A 14,937-nucleotide genomic window follows, 5' to 3' on the forward strand; every position below is an offset into this window, starting at 1 on the left:
GAAACCGCTGGTTCTCTTGTATTTAAAAAAAAGTGCTGTACTTCTGCTGAGGAGTGCAGGTACCCTCTCACCTGCTCTTCAAATCAGGAAAGTGCAGGTAGAGTTCTCATCACCTGCTAGTACTTGTTCATTTCACGCGCTGGCTTCAAGTGCGCCATGTTATTTTTCCCAACACAGGGGCCCGGATTTTATCCACAATAGGGGCTGAAAGGCTGAGTTTGCACTGGTCGAGGTGTACAACTTGGATTTACATATCTCAATTAGGAAGACCAGTGAGCGTGGACTGCTTCTTCCTTATAGAGATGCCTCTCCCAGATCCCAACCTCCGAGACATCCCCACTTACCCCGCCCCCTGCTTCTCAGCGCCTCAAACATTAACGCGCAGCGGCACAGACTGGGGCCGCCACTGATGCTCAACGTTCCCAAACGTGCAAATTACGAAGAATATCAGCCTCCGAGGCTAGATATAAAACTCTCCCACTTGGCGCACCGCGAGCCTTTCCCGCATGTCGATAATTGAACACATCCTATTTGTTTTAAGCATTCGAGATTCACGGAACAAGCTTCGAAGCGCAGTTGAGGACATACAGAATATTCACAATGTAAGCGAGCTCGAGATGTGCAGCTTAGGTTGGAGAGATGAGTAGTAGTTGGGTCTAGTTTGCACCACAGTGTATGGTTTTTAGATACATTATACGCTTAGAATTTCAGCCATAAACAGGTGCGCCGGAAATCACACGACGGGTGTGCTAAGCGCCGAAGCTGGAATAGAGCCGAGGCGTCCAGGTTATACAATGTATCCATTAAACCATAGTAAGATAATTTTGGAAATATCAATCAGATGTCGCGCTTAGCGCTCTGGAGAAACCAATGTCACATGTGGCGCTTTATAGCTCTTTATCTCTCCTTAATAATATATAAAGCTTCAATGAAAATAAAAAAACATGTTTCTCCCATTCCGAAACAACACTAGTTGTTGGTCAAGAAAAGGTTTTCTTGAAATGTTTTCTGCGTAAGCACGTTCAGAACTTTTCTCAATGCCTGTGGCACATTATTGCGTAACATCTTAGCACGGCCACTCTAATTGCGACAGTGAAAATGAGCTATATAGAAACACTATATAGCTCCCGGCGTCACAGGGGTGTCGCTTCGTAGCGCTGTGAATAACATGAGATAATATGAACATCATTCATTATACTGGTTATATGTGCCAGGATTCTAGTCTGTGACTTTCACAGCTGCCTTTTCGTTGAATTTTCCTTAAGTCATGCAAAAGACCTGTGAAGCATCTGGTGACTGTGGGTGTAGGACACGGTACTGGTCAATACTATAATTTTAGAATGGAAAGGGCTTGGCCCTGGTTTCACCAGGTGCTGTATCATCCGCGGCCGGCAGGTGGCGCGGGGGAGTCGCAGCCGAGTCCCCGGACAGGCGGCTCCCGCTGCCTCCCGCAGACTCGTCCATCCGCTGCGAGAGGAGAGGCTGCTAGCCCCGCGCTCCTCCCTCCCTGCCCGGCCGGGCCCCGCTGACCGCAGCCCGCTCCCGGCGCCCCATGTCTGCCCCGAAGCAGCCCAGCAGAGCCATGGACCTGAAGGAGGGCGACATGGTGGAGCGGGGTAACTCCGCCAGCGGGGTGGTGGTGCAGGTGCGCGAGAAGAAGGGGCCCCTGCGGGCGGCCATACCCTACATGCCGTTCCCCGTGGCTGTCGTCTGCCTCTTCCTCAACACCTTTGTGCCGGGACTGGGTAAGGAGCTGCCCCTCTGCTTGCTTCTGGTAACCGGGCGCGGGATAGCGGCGCAGCAGGTGTGTGGAGTCGCGCCCAGCTCACTCTGCCCTCAGAGGTCCCCTGCTGTCAGTGCCCTCAGAGGTCCCTGGCTGTCAGTGACCTCAGAGGTCCCTGGCTGTCAGTGCCCTCAGAGGGCCTGGCTATCAGTGCTCTCAGAGGTCACTTGCTGTCAGTGCTCTCAGAGTACCCCTGCTGTCAGTGCCCTCAGATGTCCCTGGCTGTGAGTGCCTTCTCTGGCTCTCAGTGCTCAGAGGTCCCTTGCTGTCAGTGCTCTCAGAGGTCACTTGCTGTCAGTGCTCTCAGAGTACCCCTGCTGTCAGTGCCCTCAGATGTCCCTGGCTGTAAGTGCCTTCTCTGGCTCTCAGTGCTCAGAGGTCCCTTGCTGTCAGTGCCCTCAGAGGTCCCCGGATGTCAGTGCCCTCAGAGGTCCCTGGCTGTCTGTGCCCTCAGAGGTCCTTGGCTGTAAGTGCCTTTTCTGGCTGTTAACGCTCAGAGGTCCCTTACTGTCAGTGCCCTCAGAGGTCCCCTGCTGTCAGGGCCCTCAGAGGTCCCTGGCTTTCTGTGCCCTCAGAGGTCCGCCGCTGTCAGTGCCCTTAGAGGTCCCTGGCTGTAAATGCCTTCTCTGGCTGTCAATGCTCAGAGGTCCCTTACTGCCAGTGCCCTCAGAGGTCCCCTGCTGTCAGTCTGCACCCAAGGAGGTTTTTTGCCATTTTTCTTGCTGTCGGTGTGCACGTGTTCCAACACTGAAGTTAGTTTGCGGTCCGTTTACTCAGGTTTCTTGATGTTTATATTCCACTCAGAGCTCTCTGGTGGTCAGAGAAGTCTTGCTATTAGTGAACTCATGTTTCTTGCTATCAGTGTCCACAAAGGTTTCTCGCTGTCAGAGACACAAACTATTCTTGCTGGCAGTGCACACCGCGGCTTCTTGCTGGCAGTGTAAGCAAAGAGTTCTTGCTGTCCGTGTACACAAAGGATTATTGCTATCAGTGTACACAAAGGGTTTCTGCCGTCATACACGCAGGTTTATTGCTAGCATTGTACACAAGTGGTTTCGTGATGTCACTGTATATAGAGTTTTCTTACTGTCAGTCTTCTGAGATGTTTCTTGCTGTCAGTGTACACAGAGGTTTCCTGCTTTCACTACATGGAGGTTTCTTGCTGTCAGAGTATGCACGTTTCTTGCTGTCAGCGTGTTGAGATGTTTCTTGCTGTCAGCCTGTTGAGATGTTTCCTGCTGTCAGTGTACTCAGATGTTTCTTGTTGTCAGTGTGCTGATACGTTTCTTGCTGTCAGTGTAGTCAGATGTTTCTTGTTGTAAGTGTACTCAGATGTTTCTTGCTGTGACTGTACACAGAGGTTTCTTGCTGTCAGTGTGTTGAGATGTTTCTTGTTGTCAGTGTACTCAGATGTTTCTTGTTGTCAGTGTACTCAGATGTTTCTTGTTGTCAGTGTACACGGAGGTTTCTTGCTGTCGGTGCACTCAGATGTTTCTTACTGTCGGTGCACTCAGATGTTTCTTGCTGTCAGTGTACACAGAGGTTTCTTGCTGTCAGTGCACTCAGATGTTTCTTGCTGTCAGTGTACTCGGATGTTTCTTGCTGTCAGTGTACTCGGATGTTTCTTGCTGTCAGTGTACACAGAGGTTTCTTGCTGTCAGTGCACGCACATGTTTCTTGCTGTCAGTGCACTCAGATGTTTCTTGCTGTCAGTGTACTCGGATGTTTCTTGCTGTCAGTGTACACAGAGGTTTCTTGCTGTCAGTGCACTCACATGTTTCTTGCTGTCAGTGTACTCAGAGGTTTCTTGCTGTCAGTGCACTCAGATGTTTCTTGCTGTGACTGTACAAAGAGGTTTCTTGCTGTCAGTGTACGCTGGGTTTTCTTACTGTCAATGTACTGAGAGGTGTCTTGCTGTCAGTCTACTCAAAGACTTCGGCAGTGTTCTGCTGTCATAGAACAAGTATCTGGCTGTGTTTTATAGTTTCCAGTGCTTCTTGCAGAGGGAGCTTGCTTTGTGGCCCTCTTAGCAGAAATTTGTTGTTGTGCCATTTTTCATTAGTAGAGGTTTCATGTTGTGCGGAAGTCTCTTGATGTGCTCCACTCCCATCGCAGAGGGATCTTGCCCGTAGCAGGACTTTCTTTCAGTCCCCCGACCCCAGCAGATGTTTCCTGCTGTGAGCTGCTGTCTTAGCAAAAGCGCCCTGCTGGTCTTATTCCCAATGGCAGTTTTTTTCTTAGTTTTTTCATGTTGTGCTCTTATCTCATAGCAGTGCTTTCTCGCTGCGCTGTAACCTCCCAGCAGGGTTCTTGTTCTGTTATATTCTCTTAGCAGTGATTTCTTTCCGTGCTATGCAGAGGTTTCGCGCTTTGCTTTCGTTCCTGCTAGGAGTTTATGCTGCGCTCTTCCCTCCGAGCAGTGGTTATGTGCTGTGCTTTACTCTCCTAGCAGCGTTTTTTTGCCGTGCTCTGATCTCCCAACAGATGTTCTTGCTGTGTTTGGTCTATTAGCAGACGTTTCTTCCTATGCTTTGCTGCCATAGTAGGAGTTGTTATTGTGCTCTGCTGTCCTAGCAGGTGTTTATTGCTGTGCTGCCCTCGCCTAACAGAGGTTTCTCATCGTCTCCTCTCATTTTTTCTGAGGCATGCTCTTCTAGCAAAGGTTTCTTGTTGACCTCTGCCACCAAAGATTTCTCTCAGTGCTCTGTTCTTCTGCAAGGAGTGATTGCTCGTTGTGCTCCGCTCTCCCAGGGAGTTCTCTAGCTGAGGTTTCTTGTTGTGTGTTGCCCTCCTAGCAGTGATTTCTTGCTCTGGTCTGATTTCCCAGCAGAGGTTTCTTGCTGCTATAAGCCTTCCTACCAGAGGCTGTGCTGTGCCATGCTCTCCTGGAGGCTGCGCTCTTCCCTCTAGTAGAGGTCGTTTGCTGTGCTTTGCTCCACTAGCAGAAATGTCTTGCTGTGCTTTGCTCTACTAGCAGAAATCTCTTGCTGTGCTCTGATCTCCAAGCAGGGGGTTCTTTCAGTGCTTTGCTCTCTTAGCAGATGTTTCTTGCTATGCTTTGCTGTCCTATAGGATTTTTTATTGTGCTCTGCTGTCATAACAGAGGTTTGTTGCTGTGCTTTGCTCACTAACAGGTTTCTCACTGTACCCTCCTCTACTGGCAGATGTTTTTTTTGCTGAGGTATGCGGTCCTAGCAGATTTCTTATTGTGCTCAGCCATTCTAGCAAACATTTCTTTAGGTGCTCTGTCCTCCTACTAGAAGAGGTTGATGTATGTGCTCTATTCTCCTAGCACAGTTCTATGCTATCTTGTTCTGCTTCGTAGGAGAGTTCTGCGGCCGAGGGTTTTTGATGTGCTCTGGCCTAGCAGAGATCTCCAGCTGAGGTTTCTTGTTCTTCTCTGCCCTCCTAGCAGAGTTCTCTGGCTGAGGTTTCTAGTTGTGCTCTGTCCTGCTAGCAGAGTTATGTGGCTGAGGTTTCTAGTTGTGCTCCCCCTGCTAGCAGAGTTCTCTGACTGAGGTTTCTAGCTGTGCTCTGTTCTCCTAGCAGAGTTCTCTGGCTGAGGTTTCTAGCTGTCCTCTGCCCCCCTAGCAGTATTCTCTGGACGAGGTTTCTAGCTGTGCTCTGTCCTCCTAGCAGAGTTCCGTGGCTGAGGTTTCTAGTTGTGCTCTGACCTGCTAGCAGAGTTCTCTGGCTGAGGTTTCTAGTGGTGCTCTGTCCTCCTAGCAGAGTACTCTGGTTGAGGTTTCTAGTTATGCTTTGTCCTCCTAGCAGTGTACTCTGGCTGAGGTTTCTAGTTGTGCTATCCCCTACTAGCAGAGTTCTGTGGCTGAGGTTTCTAGTTGTGCTCTGTCCTCCTAGCAGAGTTCTGTGGCTGAGGTTTCTAGTTGTGCTCTGCACTCCTAGCAGTGTTCACTGGCTGAGGTTTCTAGTTGTGCTCTGCACTCCTAGCAGTGTTCACTGGCTGAGGTTTCTAGTTGTGCTCCCCCTGCTAGCAGAGTTCTCTGGCTGAGGTTTCTAGCTGTGCTCTGTTCTCCTAGCAGAGTTCTCTGGCTGAGGTTTCTAGATGTCCTCTGCCCCCCTAGCAGTGTTCTCTGGACGAGGTTTCTAGCTGTGCTCTGTCCTCCTATCAGAGTTCTATGGCTGAGGTTTCTAGTTGTGCTCTGTCCTGCTAGCAGAGTTTTGTGGCTGAGGTTTCTAGTTGTGCTCTGCCCTGCTAGCAGAGTTCTCTGGCTGAGGTTTCTAGTTGTGCTCGGTCCTCCTAGCAGAGTTCTCTGACTGAGGTTTCTAGTTGTGCTCTGTCCTCCTAGCAGTGTTCTCTGGCTGAGGTTTCTAGTTGTCCTCTGCCCCCCTAGCAGTGTTCTCTGGCTGAGGTTTCTAGCTGTGCTCTGTCCTCCTAGCAGAGTTCTGTGGCTGAGGTTTCTAGCTGTGCTCTGTCCTCCTAGCAGAGTTCTGTGGCTGAGGTTTCTAGTTGTGCTCTGCACTCCTAGCAGTGTTCACTGGCTGAGGTTTCTAGTTGTGCTCCCCCTGCTAGCAGAGTTCTCTGGCTGAGGTTTCTAGCTGTGCTCTGTTCTCCTAGCAGAGTTCTCTGGCTGAGGTTTCTAGATGTCCTCTGCCCCCCTAGCAGTGTTCTCTGGACGAGGTTTCTAGCTGTGCTCTGTCCTCCTAGCAGAGTTCAGTGGCTGAGGTTTCTAGCTGTGCTCTGTCCTCCTAGCAGAGTTCAGTGGCTGAGGTTTCTAGTTGTGCTCTGCCCTGCTAGCAGAGTTCTCTGGCTGAGGTTTCTAGTTGTGCTCTGTCCTCCTAGCAGAGTTCTCTGGCTGAGGTTTCTAGTTGTGCTCTGTCCTCCTAGCAGTGTTCTCTGGCTGAGGTTGCTAGTTGTCCTCTGCCCCCCTAGCAGTGTTCTCTGGCTGAGGTTTGTAGCTGTGCTCTGTCCTCCTAGCAGAGTTCTCTGGCTGAGGTTTCTAGCTGTGCTCTGTCCTGCTAGCAGAGTTTTGTGGCTGAGGTTTCTAGTTGTGCTCTGCCCTGCTAGCAGAGTTCTCTGGCTGAGGTTTCTAGTTGTGCTCTGTCCTCCTAGCAGAGTTCTCTGGCTGAGGTTTCTAGTTGTGCTCTGTCCTCCTAGCAGAGTTCTCTCTCTGAGAATGCTAGTTATGCTCTGCTCTATCAGCACAGGTTTCTTGCTGTGCTCTGTTCTCATAGCAGAAGCTTCTTGCAGATGTTCCCTGTTCTAGCTTCTCCTAACCGACGCTTCTTGCTGTTCCGCCCTCTTTTAGCAGAGTGTTCGCGCGGTACTCTGATTCCTTTAGCAGATGTTCCTTAGCAGATATTTATTTCTTGAATAATCCAGCGGTAGATTAATGCTGTCACTTGCTCCCTTTGCAGAGGTTTCTTGCTGGTCTTGTTGCTCCTAGCAGAGGTTTCTAGCTGTTTTCTATTGCAGAGTACATGTATCCCTCTTCTTGGCTTATGTGGTCGCTGCGCTATGCTCTGCGCTCAGATGTGTTTCCTGTGCCGTGTTCCATTCGCTGGAGTTTTTACAGTCGCCTGCTTCACTCAGTCACATGCAGTGATTGCTTGCTGTGTCCTGCGATTCTTGCAGTGCCATGAACGCGCGGCACTCTGTGGATACAGAGGCTGCTGTGCACTGCTAACTTGTTTTATGGCGTTATGCTCCATTCACATGTATTTCTGCCTGTGCTCCATTGCAGACCGCTTTTGTTGTGCCCTCTCCCGTGGGTGGCGCGTTACTGAGCTGTTCCCTATAGAGGGGTTTTCTGGAGAGCCCTTTCCTCTCAGAGACGGTTCCTGCTCTCCCAGAGCTGTCACCGTGCTCTGCTCTCCTGGCAGAAGTTTCTTGCCCGCTGTGTTTGCTTGTCAGCAGTTCTCCGCCGCCTTGTGAACAGAGGGGGGCTGCTGTCTTATTTAGAAGTTGTAACACGAGTCGCCCCCGCGGGTCACCAAGTCTCCTTCTGGCCGAGGGAATGGAAATATCAGTGGCGGGGCCCGGGCTTTGGGTCCCAGACTCCCGAGCATCTCTGGGGCGAGTCTCCGCCCTCTCAGGTCCGTCGCCTGCGATAGTCTATCTACCTGTTACTCTGCGCGGCGCCGCCAGGGGTCGCCACAGCACAGCGGGCTGAGGGCACATTCTTGACTTTACTAACTACCTAGCGGCGAGACACCGCGCTTGAAAGGAGCAGCATTAGATGTGTTCAGCTACCAGCCAAACCACGCTGCACTTCCGTTTTAAGTTTCTGAGAGCACGGTATCTTTTGTCAACTGGTCCCTGCTTCTTAGCCCCACATTCATTTTACTAGACATTATTGGCAAACCTGGACATTGAAAAAATAATCTAAGAATCCATACATTAGGGTTGGTAGAGATGGGAGAGTCACGAGGGGTAATGGTAGCCACCAAATGCATCATGTTTTTTTTTAACAATCTGCCCTCAAAGAAATTGAGAACTAGGAAAAAATTGTTAGCAAAGTTCTCCTGGCTTATTAAATGTAGTCTAAGCAAACCCTTGGTGCATTCAATTGGCCACCACAGACTGTTATTTATGCTACCTCACGGCTATGGGGCACTTGCTACAGTGATACATTGGTATTATTCGCGTACTTACAGTGGTGACCGGAGAATGAAAACCAACAACGGGGGCACCCCAGAAACACAAAAATAGCTCTGCAATTCTGTATCAGCCGAGTGAGCAGAATTACATAATAATTGACAGCACTCACCAACATTGAGAACAGAGACAATGAGCCACAGAGGGGACATTAAATGCAGCAGTTAGCATCCTTCTTAACTAAACTCATTGCTTAATTTGCGCTTGTTGTTTCCGGTGCTGAGCACCAGCACTTATTTTTGGGCTTCAAGAATTTACTGCGAGCAAAATACACATATGGGAAAGACTGAGGAAGAGAAGGACGAAGAAGCATCACAAAGGGGGAATGCAAAAAGCTGCTTGAGTGAGCTGAAGGGGCAGGGAGTGGCTGTAAATGGATTGAAGAGGCCCGGTATGGCTTCAGGATTACGCTGCCTCAGTATTTATTCCGTGTTCCCACATTTAATTGCAGCAGCCGCATGATTAAGAGGAGGACTTTGGGCACTGGCACGTTTTTATTTACAAATTAAGCACTGACTAAACTGCTTTCTACTGGGGGAGGGTGGGTAACTAAATATACATTGGAACACAAAACGACGTGCCTCGCTCCTTCTGTGATTAGTCACCACTTTCTGAAAATATGCGATAAATTTACTGGAAACTTTCGGAACAGATGGTTAAAGACTGTTATGGAAAATCCGGGGACACCTGGTCCCACTAGTACTTACACACCTAGAAACACATACCTGGCATTTCTACAGGCAGTACTCAGAACTGCACATCTAACCCAGATCCAGAGGCCGGGAAAGTCAACACCCCTTTTAGACCACTTGGCAATCTGTAAAGTTGCGCTGCAGGGGGGTTCTTTGTCTTGATGAGATGCTGGGTGTGGCAGCTGGGTTCGTGGTTCCAGTTATGCTGTGTTCAACCTTCATCAGTGGCCGCCAGGACACCACTTGGACAAAAAGAAGTGTATTATCTATGAAATTAGACTCATTGCAGGAGAACGTATTGGACAGCGGAAGTGGACTGAATTTGTGAATCTCTTTCTTAATTGTTTTTTATTGGTCAGCAGATCACAACAAAATAAGCACACAAAAAGAAAAAAAACGAGCATACGTAAGAAGCATATCTGCAAAGATACGAAGGCAATCAATTGATCAACATGCAAACAACGGGATAGTCCATCGGAAACATAAGAGTCCACCGTCATCTTAAAAAGATGAAACATCCCAAATTCCCCAGTCCTTTGGTCGACATAGATTTAGGTGAAACATTTTAACTGAGGCCCTCTCATATACACTGACATCTTGCAAAATCTACTGGACCCAATTAGCCCCACTTAAAGCGTGTCCATGTTCGCTCTAATCTAGTAATAGAGCGAGCCACCCTATCATCAACCAAGGTGAGCTCTCACTCAAAAATTTGCCTAATGGCGGCCAATCACTCCACATCCCTGGGGGCGTAGGAGAAATCCATGCTCTCGCAATGCACAATCTAGCAGTGACAATGCTAATTGCCAACAGCCGGTGCAACCCAACATCAAATTCCATCATAAAGCCAAGCATAATCACCTTAACTGAAAATTGTATATGAATTCCCAAGGAAGATGTCAGTCGTGTGTCACTGCTATCCAAAAGTCGTGCAGCTTTGGGCAAGTGGCAAACATATGTGTTAAATCTGCTGCATAAACCCCACATTTAGGGCTCTTGGTCTTATCACCCGCTCAATTCCCACCCCACTCAGCGATCCTGGGTGTATCACATCATGCAGATTGTCTTCAGTTGACAATTGAGTGCTGGGTCCTCCATTTTAATATTTAAACTATTTTTTTCTGGTTTTCTGAGGCCTAGGGGGTTGGTCCTCAAGACCTGAGCACCAATTACACCAGTAATTATATATGTAATTAAACACAAGGGTGCGGCATTAACCGCATTGACCCCCATTTTGTGTTTAGAGATTGTCTTCAGTTGTTGCAGTTTGAGATTACCAGAATGGACTGACATCACTGATCACTAGGGCCCGAGTAATCTACACTGCAGCAATATCCTCAGTGAGGACCCATCTCCATTTGACGGCCAGCTCTGAGCAGTTGTCAGCCTCATGCTAACAGAACCCCTGATAAATCCTACTAATTAACGACTTCCTAGGTGCCGTATAAAAACCGGCAAGTAAAGCAGAAGTATCTAATTCAGTGAGCCGACATTCAGAGATGAAAAAGTCCCTTATCAAATAGAATCAGGATTTATAGAGCGCAACTGCTCACCCATAAGGGTCTCACGGCGCTGAGGGGGGTTTGTCCTCTAAGCTTCAGTTGAAGAGCCAAGTTTTTAAGGTTCTTCCTTAATTGAGGCAGCAATGGTGACTGCCTGAGGTGCAGGGGCAGGGTGTTCCAGCTCTTTGCCGTGAGGTAGGCGAAGGATCTACCACCCGCCGATGTCTTCCGTATGCGGGGTACGGTGGCTAGTGCTTGTTGAGTGGAGTGGAGAGGTCTTGTGGGGGAGTAGAAGGTGATGTGGTGGTTGAGGAACGTGGTCCTAGGTTGTGGAGGGCCTTATCAGTAGATATTTGAAAAAAAAAACAATGAGACAGATCAAAAGTATCCTGAAGCCCTGTGAAAGTACGAAACCCGTTGATGTCATAGAGATGCCCTGCAGTCACCAGGCCAAGTCATTGCATGGCTTTGCCTACTGTGTCATGGAAAATTGATGCCAAATTATCCCTTAGTGAAGTATCTGGCTGAATAAGAAGGAAAGAATATTTAACAGAAATGTCCCACTATATATTACTATGATCCTTCATGACCTTAAACCTGGCATGCTTAAAATAATTGGAGTTCCTAAATTTATGTTAAAATAACCCATACACCTAATAGCACGTCTGGCTCACCTATATCCCCAAATAAAATTAGCAATAGCGCTTTCCAAATGCTTTAAAAATAAATTAGGGACCCAAAGAGAAATAGCCCGAAATAGATATAAGCATTTGGGGAGAACATTTATTTTTATTGTATTACATCGTCCGATGATGCTAATTGGGAGCTTATTCCAGAGCCGCAATTTGCTAATTACAGAGAGTAGAAGAGGTTCATAGTTCAATTTAATAATTTCCATCACTTGTGAGGTCAATTGTATCCCAAGATACGCTGCTGTTGAGCAAGTTCTGGGGATCGCAATATCTTCTTTGAAATTGAGAAGGACAAGGGTCTTGGAAACATTAGGTTTATAACCTGGTAATGTACCAAACCGATCTGCCACCCTAACAATATGGGGCAATGCATCTGAGGGATTAGTCGTAAAGATAGCAACATCATCGGCGTACGCTGTGATTTTAAGCTCATAGCCACCTGAAAACATAGGTCAGATTTGCTCATTCTTGAGAAAGGACCGTAAGAGTGTTTCCAAATATAAAGCAAATAGTAGGGGCGACAGCGGGCACCCCAGCCAAGTACCTCGATAAATCTGAAATGGTTTTGAGGATCTCCCTGCTTGAGCTAACTGTGCCCCAGGGTCCTGTACAAAGCCCTTGCCCATTTACGAAAACAGTCCCCTATGCCGACAGCAGCCATAGTTACCCATAATACTTTCCATACAACACGGTCAAATGCCTTCTCGGCATCTAACAATATCATCCCCAATCTTTGACCTTGGTGTTCAGCTACATCAAATGCGGCAATTGCTGTATTAACATGGGCCATCGTATCCCTGCCAGAAATAAAACTGTGTTGTTGTTGTGAGACCAGCTCCGACATATGCGGCACGAGTCCAGCTGCCAGAATTTTAGCAAAGACATTCACATTCACAATAATAAGTGATCTGGGATGATATGATCCTCCATCATCTGGAGGCTTGACCTTTTTTGAAAATACAACAATACTGATCATGTTCCAAGAATCAGGAACCTTCCCCGAGTCTATATGCCGAATAACATCCCTGAGAGCATGTATAATAATGTCTTTAAAAACTTTGTAGAACTAAAGTGGGATGGCGTCTTCCCCAGCTGTTTTGCCAGATGGCAAGGCTGAGATAGTTAGCTTCATATCGCTCATGGAGATATTTCTCTGAAGTATACTAACCTGAATTCCCCCAAGATCAGCAGATTGCACCCCTGGAGATAAAGTAGAAATCCAGGAAGATTGAACATGGGTGGCTGACTATAAAGCTCTTGGTAGAATGTGAACCACACCATAGCTACCTTCAATAGAGTGAATAATGCCCCTGGTTTGCCTGTCAGCAATTTGGTGCGCAAGAATGGGCCCCACCCTTTCCCCATATTCATATTACAATGCCCAATTCTTGGCATAACATGCTGCAATCTTCTTCTTCATGCTTCGACCTAATAGCGATCATTTTTCACCTAAACCAAGATATAGCGCTTGTTTTCTTACTCCCCTAGTTGCTAATGCCTGGACATGCAGTATCTCTAATTGTGTAATCTGCTGATGAAGAAGCTTAACATTAGCTTGAGAGTCCTTATTTTTAGCATTGGTAAGTTGCAACATAGTCCCCTTACTAAATGCTTTCATAGCATCCCAGACTACTGACGGAGATGTCATGACTTCATTCAACATTAGAAATTCAAAGAGCGATCTGGACATATATGAGTGATCCTCTGTATTGGATAACAAATGCCGTGGGAATGTAAACCAGTGCCATACCAGCCTGGCAATGTGGCAATTAAAATACAGCAAAATAGGGTTGTGATCGGAGGTGATTCTGGGACATACCTCCATTGCAGGCTCATGAAATAGGGCTGCACTAGCAAATTCCATATCTGTGCAGACAGGCTAGCTCGAACAAAGCTGCCCTAGTTTCACCCATTCGCGGAGAGGCAGAGTGATTTGTAGAGTCAATGCAATAGTCAATTACACAATTGAAGTCGCTCATTATAATCAGCTCCCCGGACCAATCTAATAGTTCTAGTAAACGTTCATCTAAAACTCCAGGGTCATCTACATAAACTATGCAAAACACCACTTTTATACTGGAAATTAGCAACTGAGCAATTACCCATCTCTCCCTGGGATCTGCTGCAGTGTGCAAGGTGCTAAATTCAAAGTTCTTATCAGACAGCATTGCAACCCTCCGGATAGAAACTACTTGGGAAGTTCTGACCACTATGTTTTTCCCAAGTTGCCTTAATAGTAAACGGTCCTTGTATGCTAGGTGAGTCTCCATTAAGCACAGTGTTTGGGGTTTATACATTCTGACCTCTTCCCGTACCAGCTGCCACTTTCTAAGCCGATGTAAGCTAGAGACGTTCCAGCACATGCATTTCCATTTAGCCATCAGAACATCCCTTGCCTACCACTTTCAGATGAACCATCACCACCAGTGACTGACTATTACAGCTGCTACAGCTAGTAAACCCCAGTGTCTGCAAGTGAGCTAATCCTTGACCATACTGACCAGATTTTCCCGCCATAATCATTGCCACAACCATGGCTAATTTACCTACAGCACTGCACACCTTACCCCCAACCATCCCATCCCCACCCCGACCCCATCCCAACATCCACCCTGCTGCTGGCCCACCTTCCGTGTCCAACAAGAGGAATCACCCCGACCCTCTGGCTGTCAGGACACTTAAACTGCCCTGCAAGAGACTACCTATGACCTCTAGATCCCACCAAGCGCCCCCCGAGCACCCACTGGAAACCACTCACCCTGTCGCCAAAAATCCATAGAGAGTATAAAAAGGTTAAACCAGGCCAGTCAAATGAGGAAGCCTATCTAAGTGCTCTGCAAATCGTAGAGAAACACAAGTCACCGTAAAAAAGAAAAAAAAAGACAGAGACATAGTAGTAACCACAATAGCCCTGAACATAACAATACAATCCCCAATCATGTTATTAGATAGATGCATGAGTATGTAATAGCAGCTGCCCAGCGCAGCTCATGCCACAGACTCCTTCAATTTACTAAGGGCCGGTGTGGCCTTCTGTTCTGTGTAGTTTATCTGAACCTGCCCTTTGTTAAGAATTGTAAGCCTGGCTGGCTCCTGCAGGGAGACTTGAGCCCCCCACAGCCTTCGAGGGATCGATCAACTGCCTGAGTTTCCATTGCCTAGCCATGGTAGTTTTGCAAAAGTCAGAAAAAACAAAGATGTGCATATTGTCAACCACCATGGGTGACCCAAGATGTGCTCTGAGTGAAGTAGCCTGTTTTAGTAGAAAGTTGCCTATATAAATCAAAAGTGGTTGAGGATGGGCTGGAGGGACATTTGAGGGGCCCACATTAGTGCTCTGATTTAATGGAATATGATGGGCTTGCTGAATTTGAGAGTCCAAGTCCCAGTCAAGAAGATCCGGAAACGCCTTCCTAAACAGCTGTACAATAAAGTACTGTGGGTCTGCCCCTTTGAGCCCTTCAGGTGGCCCAAACACCTGAAGGTTATTCCTTTTCAGCCGATTTTCTAAATCCTCAATTTTTACCTGAATCATATCCAAATGGCAGCCTTGGCTTGCGATGGTCTGAGCCACCGTCGACCCCAATTCTTCAGCATCAGCACTCCCTGCAGGGTGCAAATTCCACACACAAAAATAATGTTACCAGGC

General features: G+C 47.7%; 1 protein-coding gene across 1 annotated transcript in view; it reads left to right on the forward strand.

Annotated features, from left to right (window-relative positions):
- The first annotated feature begins 1,430 nt into the window (after positions 1 to 1,430).
- The window catches only part of STUM (stum, mechanosensory transduction mediator homolog), a 185,071-nt gene continuing 171,564 nt past the window's right edge, over positions 1,431 to 14,937 (forward strand). Inside the window, exon 1 of the mRNA XM_069236521.1 lies at positions 1,431 to 1,745. Coding sequence (XP_069092622.1) covers positions 1,553 to 1,745 — 193 coding nt within the window. The 5' untranslated portion in view covers positions 1,431 to 1,552. The remainder of the gene's footprint in view (positions 1,746 to 14,937) is intronic.

This window comes from Pleurodeles waltl, chromosome 5 (genome assembly GCF_031143425.1).
Source record: "Pleurodeles waltl isolate 20211129_DDA chromosome 5, aPleWal1.hap1.20221129, whole genome shotgun sequence".
Lineage (NCBI taxonomy): Eukaryota > Metazoa > Chordata > Amphibia > Caudata > Salamandridae > Pleurodeles > Pleurodeles waltl.